This window comes from Grus americana, chromosome 1 (assembly GCF_028858705.1).
Source record: "Grus americana isolate bGruAme1 chromosome 1, bGruAme1.mat, whole genome shotgun sequence".
Taxonomy (NCBI): domain Eukaryota; kingdom Metazoa; phylum Chordata; class Aves; order Gruiformes; family Gruidae; genus Grus; species Grus americana.
In genome coordinates, this window is record NC_072852.1 from 8,703,621 (window position 1) to 8,725,659 (window position 22,039).

Here is a 22,039-nt window from a genome sequence, read left to right on the forward strand (position 1 = left end):
CTTCTGCAGCCTGCCCTTCTTTTCACATATTGAAGCCCTTTACACCTTGTGAGAATAGATTATATAGTCTTCTCTCCATTTTGCAGATGGGAGCTGAGGCACAAAGATGCTGTAGCTCAGATTGCACAAGATAATTAGGGATCTACCTTCTGCTTAGATGACACTTCTCATGTCTTTTCCTCAGTGCTGTTGATCTAGGTGGGAATTAAGTGCACAGTTGCTTTGGAGGATGTAGGGTTATGCAACTTATTTCAGACTTGACATTGAGCAACTTTGAGGAGGAGGCTTGACCCCAGGTCTTCTGAAAGTGTAGAACTGGCCTTTCTCCCTGGTGGAATAACAGCTGAGTAATTGAACTCATACCTCAAAGGGACTAGATACTTTTTCTTCAGAGAAGACAGTTATGAGAAGTAAGAAGTGGAGTGCTGTGAGGCCATGCACCAAACCCTGCTGCAAGGAAAGGCTGCTGAGCTGTGCTGGACCTGGGTTGAGGGACAATCAACCTCACACCTCTGCCAGGCCAGACTCCATGGCGTGTTGCCTCTCCCTTCATAACATCACTCTCATCCCTAGTGAGGTCAAGGTGGCAGGGAGCCAAAGACCTAGCAGATATTGGGTGCAGAAAAAGCAATTTGTCTTCTAGCTTTGGCCTGTCCACTCCTACCTCGCTTCTGACTTAGAAGCCCATAGTCTCTGGATTTTGGACAATTGGGTCTTGGTGGGATCAGGGGAAGGAGGAGGCAGCCACAGCAAGATGCTTAGCATCCGAGTCTGACCAGAGAGGACAAGGCTGAGATCTTCCCTTCCTGCTCTTTTTTTCCATCTGCATCAGAGGTGGTCATTGGAGGCACTGTTAAGCTGCTAGCAGGTTTTGAAAGTTGGTGGTTTTTTGCCACAAATAAGGCAGCTGCTTTCCTAAATATGTAGACAACAGGAACAAAGCTGAGTCTTATCATTCCCTGCCAGCAGTGATTATGTTGACAGAGAGATGCATCTGATTGTCATCACTGACCTTGTGTTTTCAATTAACAGATACAAAATGACCAGTGCAAAGAGATGGAGTCCACTGCAGACAAGTGGGTGAAGCTAACAGACAACGGGGAATGGGGCTCTCATTCTGTAAGTGTGCAAAAAATTCCTTCATGAAGCTTTTTTCCCATTTATAAATGTCTGTGATTTCCTCTGAGGAGAGAGCAAATAAGGGCCAGATCCTGTGAATGCATCTGAAGCAGCACAGCTTTGCTAGTACTGCGGGCAAAGCCACCGAGATCTCTAAGGGGCTGATCCCAAAGCAAACAATATAGATGCAAGACTTCGTATTGATTTCCCTGGGCTTTGAATCCAGTGCTTTATGAGGTTAAATAGATTTATGCAAATCCGCATGCCACAGTCACTCCATGTGATTGTAATTGAAATCTTCCACAACAGTTGTTTGCTCATGAGAACACGAGATTATTCCCTGTTGCTCAGCAGAGCGGTGGGAGCGGTGTGTGTATGTGGAGGCAGGCAGGACGGGCATTTTATTCTCAAGTGTGTGCAGAAGAGCTGGACCGCACCCAGCTTGTGCTCCATGGTGACTGACCCGGTTAAAAAGCAAGCTGGCAGCACCAGGGTGGCTCCTGCAGCACTGATACGAGCATGCCCACGTTGGGAGCAGCAGCCTTTTGGCTGGCCTGTGACCCAGCTGGCTGAGTTTGCTCAGTGCACAGACCACGTGTAAACCAACTCATTAGCTCATGGTGACGCCTGGCTTCCACTGTACCCTCACACCCTAATTCCCAGAGCCATTCCAGCAAAGGCCCAGCATAGGTGACGTTATGCCAGAAGATAAAGGCTTTTTATGGGCATAGACAGCAGCCTGGTCTCTGTTTCCTGTGGTCTGCTTACTCTCCTGGAGAGAAACCGTAGTCCCGAGCCAGCTCTGGCTGGCAGTGCCTGTTAGCTCAGGTGCAAGCCCTGTGCGAGTCACAGCAGGAGGCAGGAGAACTGGGTGAGGAGGGGTGAGTGGCACGGGCTGAGAGGTAGATCCAAAGCCAGGGCATCGACTTGGGTCAGCCGGGAGATGTAGACAGTGTCTGCACAGGAGATGGTGCCATCTGGGATGTGCAACTGTCTCCACTGACTATGAAGATCGCTTGGATGCCTGGCTGAAATGTAGGCACCCGAGCTGGGTGAGATGACTGGTCTGGCTCTCCCTGAGGCTTTTGTCTGCACTGCAAACCCTGTCATGCTGGCTCCTCTAAGCCCAGTTTTCCAGTTGCTGCAGCCTCTGCTTTTAGCATGCTAGTCCTGCTGCACCGGAGCTGATGTTTGGTGTCTCTGCACCACACAACGTGATGTTTAATTCAATATGGTCCCAGTTCGGCTGTTACCTGGGGTAACCCAGCTCTCCTCTGTCCCCCAGATAGTAGCTGTTTGGGGAGTGGGAGATACAATATACTGTATTTCCACTCTGTTGAATTTTTGGACTCTTTATCCTGGGTGAACAAAAACTATCATCCTGCCAGGTCTGTACCACGCTGCTCATTATCCTGGACCCTTATGCTGGTAGAGTTTATCCCTCTTGTTGTGTGAAAATACAACACCTTCAGGCCAGTATCACTGTGTTGGCAGCAGTCATATTGTACTGGGCTAGCAGATATGGTACAGCTTTGCAGGCCAGGCAGGGTCTTGGCAGACCTGCTGCTTTTAGAGAGTAGGGTGATACTGTAGTTACACAGGTGAGTTGAAGGCAGCAGGCACCAACACTGCTGCTGAAAGAAGTGGTCCTGCCTTTCTCCTTCCCGTTATCCCATCCATGGTGCCACCAACCCACCACCCTTCCTGTGCCAGCACAGGAGTCGTGCAGCCGCTTGCTGAACTGCGCCGTGAAGACAAGTAGGTCAAAGCAGTTGGAAACTGGGTTGTTTTCTGCATCTCATTCACTGTTCGGGATCAGAAATGAGCAGGAGGGATGGGACTGCTGCTGGGGACATTCATGGTTTGTGCCTGGCTTACTGATCATGGTGCTGTAGTGTTGGATGCAGCAGACCTAGATTTTTAAAGCCTATAAGCAAAATTCACTTGTGAGCCTGGATTTTTGAACTCTGGGTTATGCTGGGTTTCTTTATGCATGTGTATCTCGAGGCTTTGAAACAAACTGATCGACTATGTCTGAACATAGAGCTAGAGATAAGAGCTCCTGAGTGCCAGGGGCAGCTGGGTAAAGGCAGGAACAGCTTTTTCCCAGTTCTGCTTACAACAAGGTCAGAAACGGCTCTCGGTGTTTTTGCATAAAACTGGGACATTGAGAAGCTTTTTTACAAGGCACACTTCGGCACTCCTCAGAGATGTCTGTACAACATCTGCCCAGCTGTCACCCCGTTACTTCTGACTCACTAAGCAGCTCAGGAAAAGCCAGGATTGCTGGTAGGATGAAAGAAATCTGAGTAATGGAAGTAAGAAATAAAACAATTTCTTGGTGAGGGGATGCCTGCTAACTGTCATATGTATTGTTGCAGGTAACTTTGAAATCAGGTAGCAATATATTATACTGGAGAACAACAGGGATTCTCATGGGATCCAAAGTAGTAAAACCAGTTCTGGTGAAAAACATCACAATTGAAGGTAAGTGATATTTACCTTTTAGGTCTTATCTCACTCCTTCATCACAGTGTTTGCCAAGTGCCATTTCTACTGGTGTGCCACTGAAGTGGCTTTTTTTAGCCCCCTTGTGACCTTAGTCCTCCTCTGAAGTGTAGAAACAAAACAGCAAAACTTCACACTGTCAGGGAAAGGTTGAAAAATTAATTTAGCTGTTAAACGATGCCGTCTACTGGAGAAGACTGGCTTAGCAAATAAAGAGAGAAAAAGGAATAAACAGGTTTTCTTTAATGTTGTATAGAAGGACCATGCTTATTGGTAAGCCTTTCAACAGTGATAAATAGATACATATATATCATAACAGGGACAGTTAAATTACTATTTAAATAATTTAATTAATCTGGGGTTGCTCTTTTCGTCCTGTTCTAAGTGTAATCAAACTTGGAGTCTCATGTAAGGTTCTTAAATGGGTGAGACTTGCACTGAGGAGCACAGATTAAAGACCTAAACTATGAGTCAGCAAAGCCAAAGTGTCTACAGTGAGTGGTGAAAGTCTGTGATTTTTAAGCTGTGTTACCAAGCTGGCTTGCTTTCCCCCATAAGCAGGCAGGCAGTAGTTACGGAGCATACCTGTCTGTATTTCAGTGCTTTACCTGTCATTTATCTTACAGGAGTTGCATATACGTCTGAATGCTTCGCATGCAAGCCTGGTACATTCAGTGACAAACCGGGTTCATCTGGCTGCCAGGTGTGTCCAAGAAATACTTATTCTGAAAAAGGAGCTAAAGAGTGCACCGAGTGTAAAGAAGAAATGTATTACGCAGGTACATAAATCAAATGGGTTAAGCAAAACCAGCAGAGTCCGAGCACGTAAGATCATAAGCTGTTTCTGTGCGCAGATGTGAGAATGGTTTTATCCGACGGGGAAGTTTAGTCTCCAGTTGATATGCAAAGGGGAAATGAAAACGGGACTTCCCAAAAGCTGCAGAGGGCACATATATACATAATGGGCCACAGTCGATCTTGGCTAAGGTCATCTATGCTAACATGAAAAGATGGAGATCTTTATGACCTCGAGGGGAACAGGGCTTCTGAAGGATAATAACAGTCGTGCTGTGCCCTCTCGTGGTAATTTCTGTTATCGTTTGGTGATGCCCTGAACTGGCTTCATCCCTGCCTTCAGACTTTTCATGTTTCGAGGAATCTCCTTTCCAGATCCTCTCCTGGCCCATCCCTGCCTCCTCTGTGGTTGCAAGATATGGTGATCTAGTTGCAAACCCTAGTCCCCAAAGTCCTCTGCATTCCCAGCTGTGGTTAGCTGGGGATCATCAAATAACACAGGCGAAATACATTCTTAATGGTCAAAATGTCTTCAGTTTTCCTCCTTGTAACTGTTCTATAAGAAAGTTTTTGAAGAATCAATTATCAACCATAACATCTGCTATTACAGATTATGGCAAATGCTTGGGACCTGTGCCTGTGCTTATGATGGGAATGGGAATTTTGCAAAAATATCTGGGGAGAGGAAAAATAGGGGTAATGTCATAAGGAAGTTTCTAATGAGTTAGAGTGTTTTTGTTCCTTATCAAGTGAGAACATATTTCTGTGCTTGGCAAACCACATAAATTACTGCTTGAAGCTGAAGGGGTGGGGTGAGGATTTGAGTGACTCCCCGGTTACAGTGAATCACTGAATTTCACTGTGACACTACAAGCACAGCTGGTATTCTCCCTGTTCCTCCCCTTCAGTTCAGGGGAAGGTTCATGTAGGCTCCATTAAGAGTTTGATTTTTCATTCTCGTTTTGTATTTCTCTGCTGACTCACTTTACTCTCCAGATTTTAAGCTCATTATGATTGTTTCCAGAGACCATTTGATAGTTGAACATCGTGTTCCTCACCCTTTCTTTTTAGATGAGGGATCCAGTGCGTGTATAGAGCGTCCTCCGTGCACAAACAAAGACTTTTTCCAGATCCATACCCCATGCGATAAGGAAGGAAAAGTAAGTAGAAGGCATGATACTGTTTTTAACCTCATTGAGCTTGCTGTGATCTGTTGATTTGAAAACAAGGTAGGGATTCTAAGAATCACTTTCCTGATTTTGCTTCCAGAATTGAATCTTTCTGAGGCTTTGGACTTGTCCTTTAGCTGCTTTCTCTCCAACATTTAGCCATCTGTAAGAATCTGCCTGTCTTGGGTCTGCTTAAGGGATCTGTCGTTGTGAAATGCTAAGCTCCTTGCACTTGTGATTAGTCTGACTGGGTCACTGGTGCTACCTCCATGCTCATAAAAAAGCAAGGTTGGAGCACAGGCTGAATTACTGTCCCAGAACAGACCCAGCTGTTCAGTTGTTAGCAATCTTTCCTGGCATACTTTTACCTTATGGCAACTCACCCTGTGCCAGCAATGCCCCGGCATGATTCAGGTGCTTCCATGGCACAGGAGCAGTGGACATGACCATACGTATTTCAGGTGGAAGAGTGTTTGGCTGCATAGGTGTGATGTGTTTCATGTCCCTTGACTTTAGTGTCAAAGAAGAGTCCATGATCTGTTTGAATAATGGTATATACACAACTTAGCTGCTAATAATGGGCTTGCCTCATGGGATGCCTTGAAATACCTGGACTCTACGTAGACTGTTATACCCAGAGGTCTGGGTCTCTCACAGGGGAACCTGCTGGTGGAGTGGCCTGGCTTTGGAGCTCTCCTGCCCTTTTTCCCAGCAGTCACATGGGGATTTTGGTGGGATTTGGAGAAGAAACTCCTATTTACTGGGATATGGAGCCCACAGAGGTGTGGACACGTGGTCAGGCCTGTTTTGTCTCTTTTCTTCCCTTTCCCATCTCTATTAGATCCGGATGGGATGGCAAGTAGTCAAAATCCATAGCACCTGTAGGTTTCTGGCCTAATATTTGCTGGCAGGATGGAGTATTTTGGAGTCTCCTGGTCAGCCAGTTCCAAAATGCAGCTGAGAGTTCATACGCTTTAATGACAAAGCATCAATGAGTTTAGCCCCAGAGCTGGCACACTCTGCAACCTGGTCTTGACTCATTGATTCTTGCTCTATTAAGTTGCTGTAATGACTCAAGGAATTAGCAGCAGCGTTCACTGCTACACCCCCAGGTACTGCTTTAATTGCAGCCTCCTGCGGATTACCCTGTCACTGCTCTGCAATTCAAGGGTCCCTGGCACTGAATAAGCTCCCATCGTTGACCCTCATCCTGCCTCCTCAATGGTCTTTCCTTTCACTGATGGACATCATCAGAATACAAAGTGGGTCTTTCTGTGGTCCCCCTTCATCCTCAAGTTGCAACAAGAACATGTGTCATAGATGCACAGATACTGGCTGGATTTTCAGGACTGCTTTCACCACTTAGTGCTCTGCATCTCTGGACATCAGTCCAGGTTTGCCGTACCCCCCAGCCATCTCTCCATGTGATGCAATCCAGTGAGAGGGCCTGACTCTGCAGCCCATCTTCAGGTGGACAGTGGCTGTAAATCACCAGCCTAAAGGCCTATTGATCTATGGCTTACTAAAACCAGCCAGGTTTTTCACTGGATATTAGATTGTTGTCTCTCTCCTGCTGTCCCCACTCCATGTGTCTAAAAGGCCTCAGGAGATTTAGGCACTTGACTCCTATTGACTTTCCACCTATCTGCTGCTTTAAAAGTCCCAGCCTGATTGCTTCAGCCCTAGTCTTAGAAACCCTCACCTGCGTGCCTGTGGGCACTCCCTGACCCCTTTCTGCTCAGATGCAGTAGGATTACTTTGGTGTGTACAGTTTATCTGGGCAATCACACAGGTACTTCACCAGCTTCTGATCCTTTTTATTTTGAATGCTGTGCACCCTGATGCTGCTGAAGCACTTCTGGAGCAATACTCTAGAAAATCCTGTGAGTCTTTGGGAGCAGCAAGGGCAGACTGATCCATAAGGGACAGGGAGCCAGGAGCCGAGTGTGACAGCAAGGCAAGCAGAGGCAGATGCCACTCTGACCACAGGAGCAGTCCCACAGTGCCTGAGCAAAGCAGGCAAAGCAGACCCAGTGTCAGCGGCCAGATTCAGCCAAGGTTGACAGACAAGTCCATGGTCACAAGGCAGGACCGATGTCAAGCCAGGACATCAAGTCTCTGGGTCGGTCTGGATCAACATGACCTGGCACAGGCATGGCTGCAGTACAGCTCAGGCAGGGACAAAGGGCGAGAACCTCAGCTTAATTGCATCTCCCTGGAGCTGAGGCCTGAGCCTGCACTGAGGCTTCTTCCAGATTTTTTTTCCAAACAGGTTCAAAGTGGGTCAATACTTCTTGAACAGCTCTGTGTTATCAGAGGGCTACCCTTGAGTGCAAGCAGCTCAATGCCTGGGATGGCAGGGGCATGTGCTCAGGGCCCTGAACCAAATTAATCAGGTGAAATCTCCCACGTCAACCTCTGTACCCGTGCCTCTGACCTCAAGGATCCCTGATTGCACTGCTGGGACCAAAGGGTGGAAGTACCTGGAGGGAGAGTTCTGGCCAAGTTAAAGTCTTGCCAGTTGGGTTTCTCAGCTCTTGAACTCAACTAACTTTTGTCTTGGGATAGTAAAGCCTTTCAGGGATAGACTGAAAGTCAGATGACATTTGAAACCCAACCCTATGGGTGATGCATCTCACCTAAGCCTTTTCCTGAAGTCAGAAAACTTGTTTCTTGTCAAAAAGAGGTGATGGCAGAGAGGTGATACTATTGTATGTGGTAACACCAAGGACTGACTCATGTTAGTGTTCATAGACTGCTCCTTATGTAATGTGGAGGGACTGGAGAGGGGTTGGGAGAGTTCCCGTGTGGTTTTGGCATTTGCTCATTTGGTGAAAATGGCTGCAGAGAAATTGAGGACTTTGCAAAGAACAGGCCAGTATGGAGAAAATACAGAACTTGTGATGTTCTCTGCTAACAGGTGCCTTTCCGATAAAGGGATTTTATAAAGCAGAAGTTATGTTTAGGGTTAGTATGGTTAAAATGCAGAGATTGATTATGCAGGTAGAATTATTTATCTGATGTTCCTCAGAAACATTTTCATGGGAAAATCCACTAGATAAATAGGAATGAACAGTAGAAATAGTTTGAAGCTTCACATTTTTGCTTTGCTCTTAAGGCCTGAAATCTTGGAATTACTTGTGAACCCAGTCACTTCTGTTTCCCTTCTCTGCCCTTCCCTTTATTGTCCTGGATATGCAATATCTGGTTTTAGCCTAGAACATTAGGAATACCCTAATTTCATTTACAAGGGGGACCTTGATTGGTACATCTAGTCCTAAAGCATCCTAACACACCATGTGAGCTCAGTGTCTTCTCCTTCCAGACTCAGATTATGTACAAATGGATCGAACCCAAGATCTGCAGAGAGGATCTCCCTGGTGCGTTGGCCCTACCTCCTTCTGGAGAGAGGAAGGATTGTCCACCCTGCAATCCTGGCTTTCACAACAACGCCTCATCTTCCTGTACTCCTTGCCCACCGGGCACATTTTCGGATGGGACACAGGGTAGGAGTCCACAAAAAAATTGCTTGTGTCCCCAAAAGCAGTTGTTTGCTTGTGTGTGACTTAGCTTAATGACGCATCATCTTAAGCCAGAGTTCACTTTGCATAAAATACTTATTTAATAACACTGGAGAGAGGGAGTTGGATATCTGTATTCTCTCTAAGGTCCTTTCTTATCAGGGATTGCTGCTCTAAATTGACCTGCTGTGTACTGGATACATTTCTGGGCTGATATAAACATCCTGAGGGTTATTTTAAGGGATCCTGAGGAGGAATTTTACAGTCACTAATTCCTCCTCATCCCTTTTCCTGTCCATGCTAAGTTCTTCCCTGTGAAAATCTCATGTTAAGCGCTGTCAAATGAGTACCCTGCCAACATTGTCTAGCCTAAACTCTGGCTTGTTGATCCTGAGATGTGTTGGCCCTACAGCAGCTACCTATTGGTTACCTACAGCATTTTGTGGGAATTCATTTTTACCAGTATGATCAAAACTTCAGCTGAAGCCATTAAAAAGGAAGTGTGGCTTGGGTGATCAGCTGCACATTACTTACCACGAGGTTATGATCTGCACTTTATAAAATGCTGATCTCGTTTCCACTCTTTTGGTCCTGATAAGTCTTTGGCTGTTTAATTGTAAAGAAATAAATTATTTTCTTTGCTCATTACTTGCCACAGAGAGTAGAAAAGTAATGTCTATGTTCTTTAAAACACTGTTTGAGATGTGCTTTGGCTTTGTGATTTACCTTTCCTGCTCTCTCGCCCTGTAGAGTGCAGACCCTGCCCTGCTGGGACTGAACCCACTCTTGGGTTTGAGTACAAGTGGTGGAACATCCTGCCAGGCAACATGAAGACGTCTTGCTTTAATGTCGGCAACTCAAAGTGCGATGGGATGAACGGTGAGCCAAACTCCCACTGTTATGTGCCTGTCCTTCTCCTGCACTGATCACTGCTGTAATGGAGCACCCGTCAAAATGAGTATGCTCTTTACTGTGTGAGTCACAACACAGTTTCCCTCCTTCTCTTTAATTGCACCAGGCTTGAATATTCCTGTAGGAAAGAGTGTCACTAAATAGCACAAAAAAGAAATAAAAAACCCTCTTGTATACCAGAAGAGGGCAGGAGCTGCAGCCTATGTGATGTGCCCTCGGCCAAGGACCTATCCCACCATAGACTTTGATGCATCTGAATATCCCCAGCAACTATTTGACTTCTCTCTAGTTTATCTCCTTTCACGTTTTGTGATAACTATGCCCTTTTAGGTCACATGTAATTCTTTTGGAAAACTTAGTTAAAGGCTGTGATCTTGGTTCATTTAACACTTGGAGCTTTCCCTCTGCACATGTGCTAAGATTGCAGCAGAGAGCAGTCACAGCTCACTGGTGAAAATGGTCCCTTTCAGGACTTCGCCTGCCTCCAGCCTTCTCAAAGGTTTTACTCAGTCTGATCTGCCCTGTCAGGCTGATGGAACTCCAGCTTTGAATTATGTCTGTTGAGCAGAGGGACGCTGAAGTATATGCTTAATGTTTAACACATAGATTCATTGATTCATCTGTTTTAAGGCTGAAAGAGATCAGATGGATCGTCCCCCTTGAGCTGCACAGCACAGGTCAGGGAATTTCAATGGCTTTGCTGATTTCAAGGTGACATTTGCCTATAAAATCAGCAGTTCATACAATTACTCAAATTTTGCATTCAAAAGCATTATTGTACTGAAGTACTGAATTGCTTAAAACAGTATGGTAACACAGACATTTTTTTGCCATATGACCCAAACCCCATCCATTTCTTGAATTTTTTTTTTTTTCTCTTTTTTTATCCTGTGAAGGTTGGGAGGTGGCTGGTGACCACATCCAGAGTGGGGCAGGAGGCTCTGACAATGACTATCTTATCTTGAACCTGCACATCCCGGGATTTAAGTAAGGAACAAGATTTTTTTTCATCTATTTCTCATTTATCTCTGCCTCTTACACCTATTTCACATTACCCCTGGAATGAACCAAGTTTTCCTTTCCGAAGTGCAATGATGTCATGAATGAGAGACAAGAGGAAATTTGGATTTTATTCCTGTGTCCCCAGTCAGCTCATTGCAGCAGACAATTCTGTAAAACTTTGGGTTTTAGCAATGTTTGCTCCAGTCTGAGATGCCAGCCAGTTGGCTGTCTGGAAACTGAGAAAAGATATTCCTATTCCTCTGTTTCTAAATTATCCCAAAGTAACCATCTTCACCTGCCATGGAGCAGATACCGGTGCCTGCCCTGAAGGTGTTTTACAGACCCCCATGTTACTTTGCACTGCAGCTCCAACCAGCCTGCACAACCCGTGCTTCCCCTGGAGATGCAGGCACTGCAGGAGAACAGGACTTCTCATCTCTCCTGGACCCTCAGACAGGATGAATTGGCTGCTTGAGCTGTTTGTATCTCTTTGTCAAAAGAGCGAGCTTAAACTCCTAGCTCAGACCAGGTGCCAAATATTAAGACAGGTAAGGTATGGCAAAATGAATGTCACCCTCCCTTTACTGTATCTCAGCTGAGGGGGGCTGTGACATCTTACACCCAATGAGCAAACCCTGATTTTTATTTTACGATATGGGCAAACAGCAATGAAAATAAAAGAGAAGCAAGAAACACATCCGTGGAAAAGCTCGGCATGTCCCGGTTTACTGTTTAGTACTTTGCGGGGGAGCACCCTGAATACTTCTGGTTTCCATGAAACTCCTGACTGTGTCTCCCACCAGTGGAGGGCAGATGCAATTGAATCAGTGTAAATCACTTAAAGCATGTAATGCATTTAAGGGGTAAGACTCCCTACCAATAAGGTCAAATTTGGGTGTTGGTTATAGGGAGAGAACTGTACCATAAAGAAATCAGACACCTAAAAACTAATCCTGCTGCGCCCGATACCCGGTGCAGAGCCACGGTGCAAACCCGGCCTCCGCAGTTCTGCAAGGGCAGGTTTTATGTGATAAGACTTTGATGGCTTCACTACTGTGCGAAAAGCAATCTGAAGGATTGACTGCTGCCTGTCTGGAGAGCACCTTGTAAATGTTTTGTTTCTTCTCTGTTAAACAGACCTCCGACATCGATGACAGGAGCAACTGGGTCAGAACTAGGACGGATTACTTTTATTTTTGAGACCATCTGTTCAGCAGATTGTGTGCTGTACTTTATGGCGGTAAGCGAGACCTCTCTCTCCATGACTGACGACTGAGCCTGGTATTGCACATGTCACTTTAATACCTCTACATAGGCGTGATTAGTTGCACTTGGTTTATTATGGCTAAGATTAAGTATGACATTAGTTTAATATCTGCGGTGCCCTTGCAGGAAGGATTTAATAAACGACCTAGCAAAATACCTCCACCACGTGAGTTGTGAACTGTTCCTGGTTATCTGTTTATTTTAAAAGAAATCAATGGACACCAAAGAGCCAAATTTTGCCCTGTTAAACCGATTGATAACATTCTCAGTGTCTCTCATGCAGTCGAGTTAGCCTCCAGAAGTTTGAGTCACGGGTCAAGATGTGGGACAGAGGGATGGGAAACAGAAAATTTGGAAATTTAAACTTGATCCTGTCAGTGACCTGGGGAATCAGCAGGGCAGCAGACAGATGTTTGTCTGTGAAAGCAAAGTGCCATGTTTTTCACTTTCCTTGTCTGCTTGTTGAAAGTTCATCAGCTGAGGAAGGTGGCGGGATCTGCGACGATTCCCTTACCCCTTCCATTGCAAAGGAAAGCTGGTCCTTTTTTTAAATTTATTTAGCGGTACTTTAAAGGAATCTGCTCTTAATTTAAAGAGAATTAACTGGAAATTAGGTGATAATTTAAAGGAACCTGCTTTTAGTGGTAATTTAAAGGAATCTGTTTTAAAGGAAAAGCATCTTTCACTGGGACATTTACAGCTGATGGAGAATAAGAAGCACGAACATAGATTGAACAGGTTTGTCTTGTGTGAACTTTGATGCTGTCTTATTGGCCTTGGTTCTGTTTCACTAGAGAAACCAACAAAGTGGGTATCTGAAGATGGCGGAAACTACAATTTTTCTTTGAATTTTGGCCTTCCCCTTTCTGTTCTCTGGTACCCACATGTTTTATACATAAACAGAATTTCAAATCTGAAAGAACCACTGTGCTGAATCTGTCCTCATGATGTTTGTAAGCTGCTATAAGACTTTGAACTTAACTGTTGTGTGAACTAGGGCATCTTTTGGAATAGACACCCATTCTCAATTAAAAAAGTTGCCAGTGGTAGAAAACAGAATAAATATGTTTGCTCTTCTTTATTAAATGTTAAATGCAATTGTAAAATCCCTTATATATATATATTAATCTCTATATTATAAAACACTGGTGTTTAGTGTAGTATGACCACACTTTTTCTTTTTTTAAAATTATGTCTATTTTATAGGATGTTAATAGAAAAAATACCAACGTGGTGGAATCATGGGAGAGAAGTAAGGAGAAACAATCCTACACTCACATCATTTCCAAAAATGCTTCCTTCACATTCACCTGGGCCTTTCAGAGAATAAACGAGGGCCAAGACGTAAGTACTTCTTCATGTACAGGGCTTTACAACACAGCTTTCCTTGGACACTCACTGCCAGAGCTCTTGCCCTCCATTGAAGCTCACAGGCAACTTGCAAGGGGCGAGTGGCTGTCACCATATAGCAGCCCTTGGGAGGCAGCTGTGGATAAACCATCCATGTTGAAAGACAGGCACATGCATAAGTCGATCCCTGAATCGGTGCACTTGTGCACAGAGCTGTGGCTAGTGTCCAAATGCAGTGACGTGATGACACCAGCGAGATTTCCTTGGCTGTCGTTCCAGAGCAGACAGTTCATCAATGACATGGCAAAGATCTACTCCATCACGGTGACCAACGCAGTGGATGGAGTGGCCTCTTCTTGCCGGGCCTGTGCGCTGGGCTCCGAGCAGTCTGGCTCATCCTGCGTGCCCTGCCCGGCGGGACACTACATCGAGAAGGAGACCAGCCAGTGCAAGGAGTGTCCAGCCAACACCTTCCTGTCCATCCACCAGGTCTATGGCAGGGAGGCCTGCATCCCATGTGGGCCTGGCAGCAAGAGCACCAAGGTACAGAAACTGAGTGTCTCTGAGCGATGGGAAGACAGAGTATGTTGGTATATAAGCACTCGAAGGGCCAGTTTTAGTGCTTTGCTACAGGTATATACCTTGTGAGCGTTGGAGTATCATTATAACTAATGATCCCACTCTTCCAAATATGTCCCTAGTCTAATTTCTGTTTGTATATATACAATAAGAGGATAAAATTGACCACAGTGGCTCAAAAAAAGGTTCATTTCAAGAAGCTGTACTGGGGACAGTGTAAGAACAGGGGGAGCGTATACGTTACTTCCACCTAGAACTGTCTCAGACTCCTGCTGTTTTAAACTCGGGGACTTCCTCAGCTGGATAATGTTTCTGTGCCTTTAGAAACCTGTAACAAGTTCCTCTTACATGAAATTACCCTTAAGCCTAAATAAACATTTATCATGTGCAGCATCCTTTGGCAAGGAGCTGCAGAGGGACTTGAAGAACTGCTCCAATTTGTTCGTATTCTGCCTGTCTTCAGCTGGGTTCATATCCTGTCCCTGTTTCTTGAGCTGTTTCTTGTGTTTCCTTTGCAAGATACAAGTGTAACTGAGGCCATGTTCTGGTCTATCTACAAGGCTTTAAGCTGGGACATTGGGATCCTAAAAGCACCCACAACAAAACAAAACAAGAAACTGCATCTTCTTGGCTTTTGCAGCGGTCAGCAGAAAGGCCAGGCTTAGAGAACATTAAAAAGTCCCGATATTTAATTGCAAGGAACTGAAGCAGGAATGGGAATTCTCCCTAGGGAAAGGTGAATTACAGGAATAGGACAAAGTTCCCCTCCATCCTTACCAAGGAAAGCAGTCCTGCCTGCGCCTACTTGCCTTAACTCCCAGGTGAATGGTTTGCTGCTGGTCCATAACTGCTCTTTCATGGATGCCTCTCCTTCTCTGAAGGACCACTCTGCCTGCTTCAGTGACTGCCTCGTGTCGTACATCAAGGATAACCAGAGCCTGAATTACGATTTTAGCAACCTCAGCGAGGTGGGATCCTTGATGAGTGGACCCAGCTTCACCTCCCGAGGGACCAAGTTCTTCCACTTCTTTAACATCAGCCTGTGTGGGAACGAGGTGAGCTCAGCTGGTGTTGAGTGTTGGGGGCATTTGCTGCCCATGTTGATGCTCTATGGGATAACACTGAGATAGGACGAGGATTTCCTTACAGCTGAGCTGTCACTGACACACTGACACTTTCCTCTGGATTTTGCTCGGCAGTGCAAGAGGGCTTTTGAGCAGTCAAGTGATTTTCCAGGGCAGAGATGACGGTGTTTTATGCATAAATAATGCTCAGGAGAAAAACCCTATCACACACCTACCTTTTCCTAGTTCTTGTGCCTTCAAGTCACTTGGGTCACAACCCGGACCTTTTTGTGCTTCCACCAAGGAACTCAAGTGAAGAGTCTGAGTCTTTCTGTTGCCAGCTTCTTTCTATATGTTTCCCTCATGACTTGGCTGGAGATGTTGCTGTCAGCAGAACCTCTGGTCATCCTGCTTTCTGCCACTGGCCGAGGTGCCCATTGCTGACTTTGATTGCAGCCTTTTAAAGTGGTGGGAAAATGTGTTTAGTCCATGAGTGCAAACAATCTCTGCCCCAGAGTCAAGATTTTTCTGTCTGGGGCTTGGACTGTACCAGAGCATGTTGTCACATACATAAGTTGAAGTTTTGGAGCAGTATCAGTGGTGTGCATTGTCCCATGAAAACCAGTGCAGGTAGTTTACTTTAATGTTCAGCCCTGTAAAGTTCTGAAGTCTCCCATGTACCAAAGGGTTTGCATTAATTGAGGCAAATGAGTAGTCACATTTCTTTACAGTGCTTTGCGTACTTTTAGGCTTAAATGTGTGTTTAAGCACCACCTGGCTTACAACTGCTGACAACTAGATCCACAAAGGTACAGATATGTTCACTCCCCTGTGGATCTGGTCTTCGTTTTCCCAAACTACTATGATGGTACTACAGTAGTACCAACCATATGATTAGGTCGTAAGTGCTTGGCATTTTGTCAGGGCAACTGAGTCTGGTGAGTTGTCTTTCCTTACTGTTGCTCTGAGATTCTAGCACTGGTCTTGACATTGTGACATTAATGCAGCCTTGAAGGCTATATATCTGTTTAGGGATTTCATGTATTTGTGCTTTGAAAATATTTTATCTAGATTAAATCCCCCCCAAAATAGGTATTCTGCAGTATATTATTTAAAGGCAAGGGAAATAAGTTTTTCCTCTGCAAGCCATTTTATTATGCTCTGCAAGTAAACATTGTGCTGTCAAGATAAACAAAGAAGAGTGCTTCATAGCACAGGTTTCTGATAAGACACATACAAGAGGTGACACCGTGTTTCTGGGTCTGTACAAGGCTTTAATCGGAGCTTTCACAATGGCACAGTTTGTTGTTGCAATTTGTCCCTCTCATGATAGAAACATCAAGTTGTTTCTAAGGTGGAGGAATGAAACTCATCCAGCTTGTAATCAGGAAGTTTGCAATTTCTCCTGTCCCAAACTTTTTCATGTCCTGTCAACACCAATAGCTTCCGTTTTTCCTGATTGTCCGCAGGGTAAGAAGATGGCTATTTGCACTGACAATATCACAGATGTTACGCTGAAGGACATGGTTGCAGAATCAGAAGATTTTTCCAACTTTGTGGGAGCTTTTGTCTGTCAGTCCACCATCATCCCATCGGACAGTAAGGGTTTCCGAACAGCACTGGCTCTGCAGTCCAACAGCCTTGCTGACAGGTTCTTAGGTACATGGTTTGTCTTCTGCTTACCGTCATCATGGAGGTACTCTCGTATATTTAGAGCTGCAGAGTAAATCCTTCTCAGCTCGGCCGTGGGGAAGAGCGAAGGGGCAGCCCATGATTCAGTTCCACTTTGCTCCTGAGCTGTGAAGCAGGTCTGGACAGGTGCCATAGCTTTTTGCTGCTGTTTCAGTTCAGCTGATGGCTGCAAGAGAAGAGTAAGGGCTCCCTTCATTGTTTTCCATGCCTGTATTACTCGCTCTTCCCCATGTTTGGTCTAGTGGGTCCCATGGTGTGTAGAATTTCAGCACAAAAATCTGGAGAATGTAATTAGGAAGCACTGGTTTTCTTTCATGTTTCCTACCCACCTCATGCAGGGCAAGACCAATCGTGGTAGTAGACAGATTAGTCCAAGTGGTTTTGCCCATGCCAAGTCCCCACTCGGACAATATCAGAAGAAGCTGGTGCTGGGACATAATTAGGTGAGGAAGGAGGAGGCTTAGGGCAGCATGAGGCTGTGCACATCATTAAGTCTTGCATTGCTCTGGCTCACAAGTTCCCAGAGTCTGAGGCCAGATTAGACAATGAAGTCAGTTAGTCTGCTCCCCTATGTATTACATGCATGGAGTGTTTGTACTTTCTCCCTGGCACTGAGCCCAGAAGTTCATGTTTGACAAAAGCACATCTTTGGAAGACCATTCAACCTGGACTTTTAAGACTGTCAGAAATAAAAGCTTTGCAACGGTCATTGGTATTTTTCTTTCCACTGGTCAAACACTGTCTCCGTATTTTGTTTTAAAACAGACTTGTTTCCTGTTTGAATTTGCCTTGGCTTCAGTTTTCAGCTCTTGCTTCTTGTTATTCTTCATTTCACACCCACATGTTCCTCCTTGGAGAAATATTTTGTGTGCTGGAATCATTACACCCTCCCCAGTCTGCTCTTCTTTTAAGCTAAGTAGACCAAGTTCTTCTAAGTCTCTTGCTATCATGGAGTTCTCCCAAGCATCTGAATAATTTTTGAGGCTCTTTCTGCAGCCTCTGTAACTTGTTATTATACTTTCTTAAAGCATGGGCATCAGAATGAAATACTATTCCAGTATTTAATTCACTGTAATGGCAATAAAAATTACTCCTCTATTTGTATTTATGTGCAAGGATGGAATCGCTGAGCCCTTCTTGCTCCAGACTCATGGGATTTCATGATGGCTTCTTGCATCTGATGTCCACTCTAGATCTTTTTCAGAGTTACAGGTTCTAAGGGGAAAAATCTCTGTTCCTTTGGAGTGGCCTTCATCCCTTGCTGCACTTGTCTGCACTAAAGTATGTTTAGTTCGATTGGGACCAATTTACCAAGTGAGCCAAGTTGCTCTGTATTGTATTCCTGTTGCTCTTAATCTTTGTCTCATCTACACACTTTACCAAGACTGATTACATAGTTACTTGCAGATCCCTGATGATAATCTTGCATTTTAGTACTCCAATATCAATGCCTAGAGAAGCCTGGATTTATACCACATTTGATGACAATTTCCCATGGCCAGATAATTTTATAATTAGTTACTTAAATAATTTTTAATCCAGAGTGTGCGCTTAATTGATATTACACTGCTAACTTTTTAATTAGAATATCATGTGGTAATTAGTGAAATACTTGATAAATTTACATAATTTTCTTTAGCAGCCAAATTCATCAGCACTTAAGGAATGAAATCAAATTTGTTCAACAAGAGCTGTTCTCCATAAATTCCTGTTGACTGTCACTCATTGTGTATCTAGCCATTAACTGAAACTTATCTTCCACTCACCATTTCTGGGGTTTTTTTTGCCCTCATTGTGTTAGCTACATTTTAATTTGGCTCACCATATCCTCTCTCCATTAGTCTTCTGACATTTCCTTATCATTAAAAGCTCTATTAAAGGTCACTCTTAGGTTTGAGTTTGCTAGTTTATAAGCATGCCTGCCAAGTAGGTGCCAATATCCTCTCCTGCCACTGAAGGAATGAGGCGTTCAGTCATTCTCTTGGAAAGCAAGGAGATAGTTCTGATTTTTTCCTAATACAGAGAAATGACATCAAGCTTTTCTGCTGCCTTTTCTTTGTCACAATTGTTACATTTTAAAATAGTTAAATTTTGCTTTTCCTATCCATAAGATCTACTTTTATTTCTAAAGTTTCTAAAAAAGCTCTGAACTTACAATTTTTTCTAGTGCTGCCAAACACAGGCTTTTCCCTGAAGTCTTTAGCATCCATTATCATTTTTCTGTAACTCATAACTTTTTATTTTATTTGATTCACCATTCCTCCTCCATTAAGCTTGTGCCAATGGTTTTATTTAAATTGCTCTTTTACCGCTGTTCTGATCCAAGGTGGATTCTTAGTCAAAGCTATTGTCATTCCTGAGAGAGTCATTGTGGCTTTTTAGCCATATAATTAATATCCTCTGAAGAATGGCATATTTTTTTTCACACTTGATTTTACTTCTAGTGTTCTTATTTTTGAGAAACTGCACTTTGAGATGTCATTTCTACAGTACTGCATATCGGATGGGAATATTCTCTTTGTCTCTGTTGAATATAATAAGGTCCTTAGGAGCTATCACCTTCCAGTCTAGTGAGTAACTAATCTCCGTCCATTGTGTTGCAATCCAAATTTAAGTTACCCTGTGTTCAATGCAATGTCTTTGATGAGAGGAAATGATCATCCTTGCTGACGCCAGCCTATGTTCTCAGAACGGATGCCCCTCCACAATAACCTGTCATCTTTTTGCACATGCTCCTGATGACTGCTGTGGCACAGCTCGTTTTGCTCTCTCTGTTGACTTGATGCTCTGTAGCCATCCCTCACCTGCAAGCCCTCCTGGGAAATGTTGCTGAGTACATTGCTCCATGTGCTTGTGCAATCCCATGTTCTGGCTTGTCCTACTACTGCTACACCAGGTAGTAGTGTCTAGTGCAAACTGTCACCTTTGTTATCTACTATATTTACCTAAAAGGGTTATAACCAGACATGGATATCTGTGTGAATCGTCCTCCCAGATGTAATGCCAGTTATGTCAAAGTCCCAAGAATTCAGCTAGGCTGTCTGAACTGTTGCAAGAGCAAGCGGAGAATTTCTTTTTTTCAGTCTTTCCCATCTTCCCACCAACTGCTGCTGCTACCACTTTGTCTTACTGTTTTAGCAATTTTCTGCCTTGCTAGAAGGATGCAGCCTGTCCCGTTTGTACAGCTCCCTCTTCTGAAATGTTGCAGTGCAGCACCAATATTTTCTGTCTTCTTTGGTCCACGGGATTGGAAGGATCTCTAAGAACTTGAATTCCTTGAATTTTTCTCTTTTTCAGCTCTTCTTCAAACTCTATGCAGACCTGTATAAGCTGTGGTGTTCTACACACTAGCCTGTCATTTGTTCCAAAATGTGCCATCAAGGCTTGCCTATGACTCCGTAATCCTTCTGATTCTTGTCATCGCATCTTTGAGGTTTTCTCCCACAATACTGCAGATTGCTCAGGATGTTACATGGTTATGATATGTAAGGGCTATACATTCAAGGCATATGCTTTGAAGAGTTGATTGGATCAGATATCTTCAGAGGTCCCTTCCCAGTCCAAATTATTTTATGATTCTGTAATATCCCATGATTGCTTTAAATTCACACAAAAGACTAAAACTTATTTAAACTCATGTTGTTTTATTAATTTTTTGTTTTGTTATGTCTGTATGAGGAAATCAGACTGTATTAGCAACATACAAATCTGCAAAGTTTAGTTAGACTAGAAGGAAGTGTATAATGTATAGTAATGTCATTAAATGCTATTAAGAGAGAACCATACCTTGCAGACTGAGAAAATGTTATATGTGAACCCCTCAGAAATCTATTCTTAGCTCTTCTTAGCTTGGTCGGGTTTTTTTTGTTTTGTTTTGTTTTGTTTTCTCCTCAAATTCTAGGAGCTACTATTGAAACAATGCTGGAAAATATCAGCATCAAGACAGATATGTTTCCTCCCTCTCCAATCAAAATACCTGATGTGCATTTCTTTTACAAGTAGGTAAAAATACTGTTTGTTTGCATGTCAAATTTGTTTAAAGGAAACTAAAACTGTGAGGGGAGTTCTTTAATGCACCTTTAATCTTTATCACTTCAGTCAGTATCTGGCTGATATTGATTGGCATGTTGAAGAACATCTTATGAAATCAGCAAACACTTTTTACTCAAATCTAAATTACACTTGATCTGTAGAGAGCAATACCAGAGCTTTGATTCATCCAGGTGCCACTTACAGTGTCATGTTCCTTTCCATAATTTCTCCTATATGGCTTCGACATGTCCACTTCCCATTGCATATTTTCTTTCACATTCATTTGTATTTACTTTGATATTACAAAAATGAACTCATCGAGGTTAAAAATAATTGTTCCAACCTCTTCCTTTTCATTTTTCTCCATAAAAAGAATACTTCAGCTTGGGTAAGAATTAGCTCAAAGATCACCTCAATTAAGATGTCTACATGCTGGTGTCTTCATGTGAACTGGGTTTTTAAGCTTGGACTCTGGAGTCTGTGGGCCTATTCAGCTTATCTTAAGGCACATACCTTTATTTTTTCTACTGATTGTCTCTCTAGATTATTTTGGCTTTAGTGATAGATCTTAATTGGCTATAGCACTTTGGATATCAACGCTTGATGCATATGTAAGCACTTGAATTACGTGTCTGCTTTTGCAAACTGAACCCCACACCAGTGACCCTACTTTGAGTATATTATGAACTTGTCTTACAATGTCTATCATGTTGGAATAAGGTCCATTTTTTGAATTGTCCTTGCCTTGTGCTATTTCAGGACAGTGGTGTTCTCAGATTCCTGGGCAAGGGGAAACCAACTCTCCAGCAGAGTAACACACCAACCACAGCACCAGCAATTCTCTTTTTTAATCATTCTATTCTGTTCCGTGGGCAGGCTTATTCCTCGGCTCAGCAGAATTCAAACTAGCTAGAAAAACAGCAGTTTCCTGAGTGGCATCTCAGAGCACTTTGAGATTTAAATGAAGTGGTGAAACCTACTCCGCTTCTGTTGCTCCTTTTTTTTTTTCTTCCAGTTGACAAAGCCAAAA

At 43.7% G+C, this 22,039-nt stretch overlaps 1 protein-coding gene across 2 annotated transcripts in view; it reads left to right on the plus strand.

The window, feature by feature from the left end:
• Positions 1–22,039, plus strand: part of ELAPOR2 (endosome-lysosome associated apoptosis and autophagy regulator family member 2) — a 103,236-nt gene that overhangs the window by 72,022 nt on the left and 9,175 nt on the right. For both annotated transcript variants that reach the window (XM_054826574.1, XM_054826584.1), the window contains 13 exons: positions 1,033–1,119; positions 3,501–3,606; positions 4,254–4,406; positions 5,494–5,582; positions 8,917–9,097; positions 9,863–9,991; positions 10,921–11,011; positions 12,164–12,266; positions 13,499–13,636; positions 13,922–14,185; positions 15,103–15,276; positions 16,755–16,944; positions 20,879–20,975. In XM_054826574.1, coding sequence (XP_054682549.1) covers positions 1,033–1,119; positions 3,501–3,606; positions 4,254–4,406; positions 5,494–5,582; positions 8,917–9,097; positions 9,863–9,991; positions 10,921–11,011; positions 12,164–12,266; positions 13,499–13,636; positions 13,922–14,185; positions 15,103–15,276; positions 16,755–16,944; positions 20,879–20,975 — 1,802 coding nt within the window. The remainder of the gene's footprint in view (positions 1–1,032; positions 1,120–3,500; positions 3,607–4,253; positions 4,407–5,493; positions 5,583–8,916; positions 9,098–9,862; positions 9,992–10,920; positions 11,012–12,163; positions 12,267–13,498; positions 13,637–13,921; positions 14,186–15,102; positions 15,277–16,754; positions 16,945–20,878; positions 20,976–22,039) is intronic.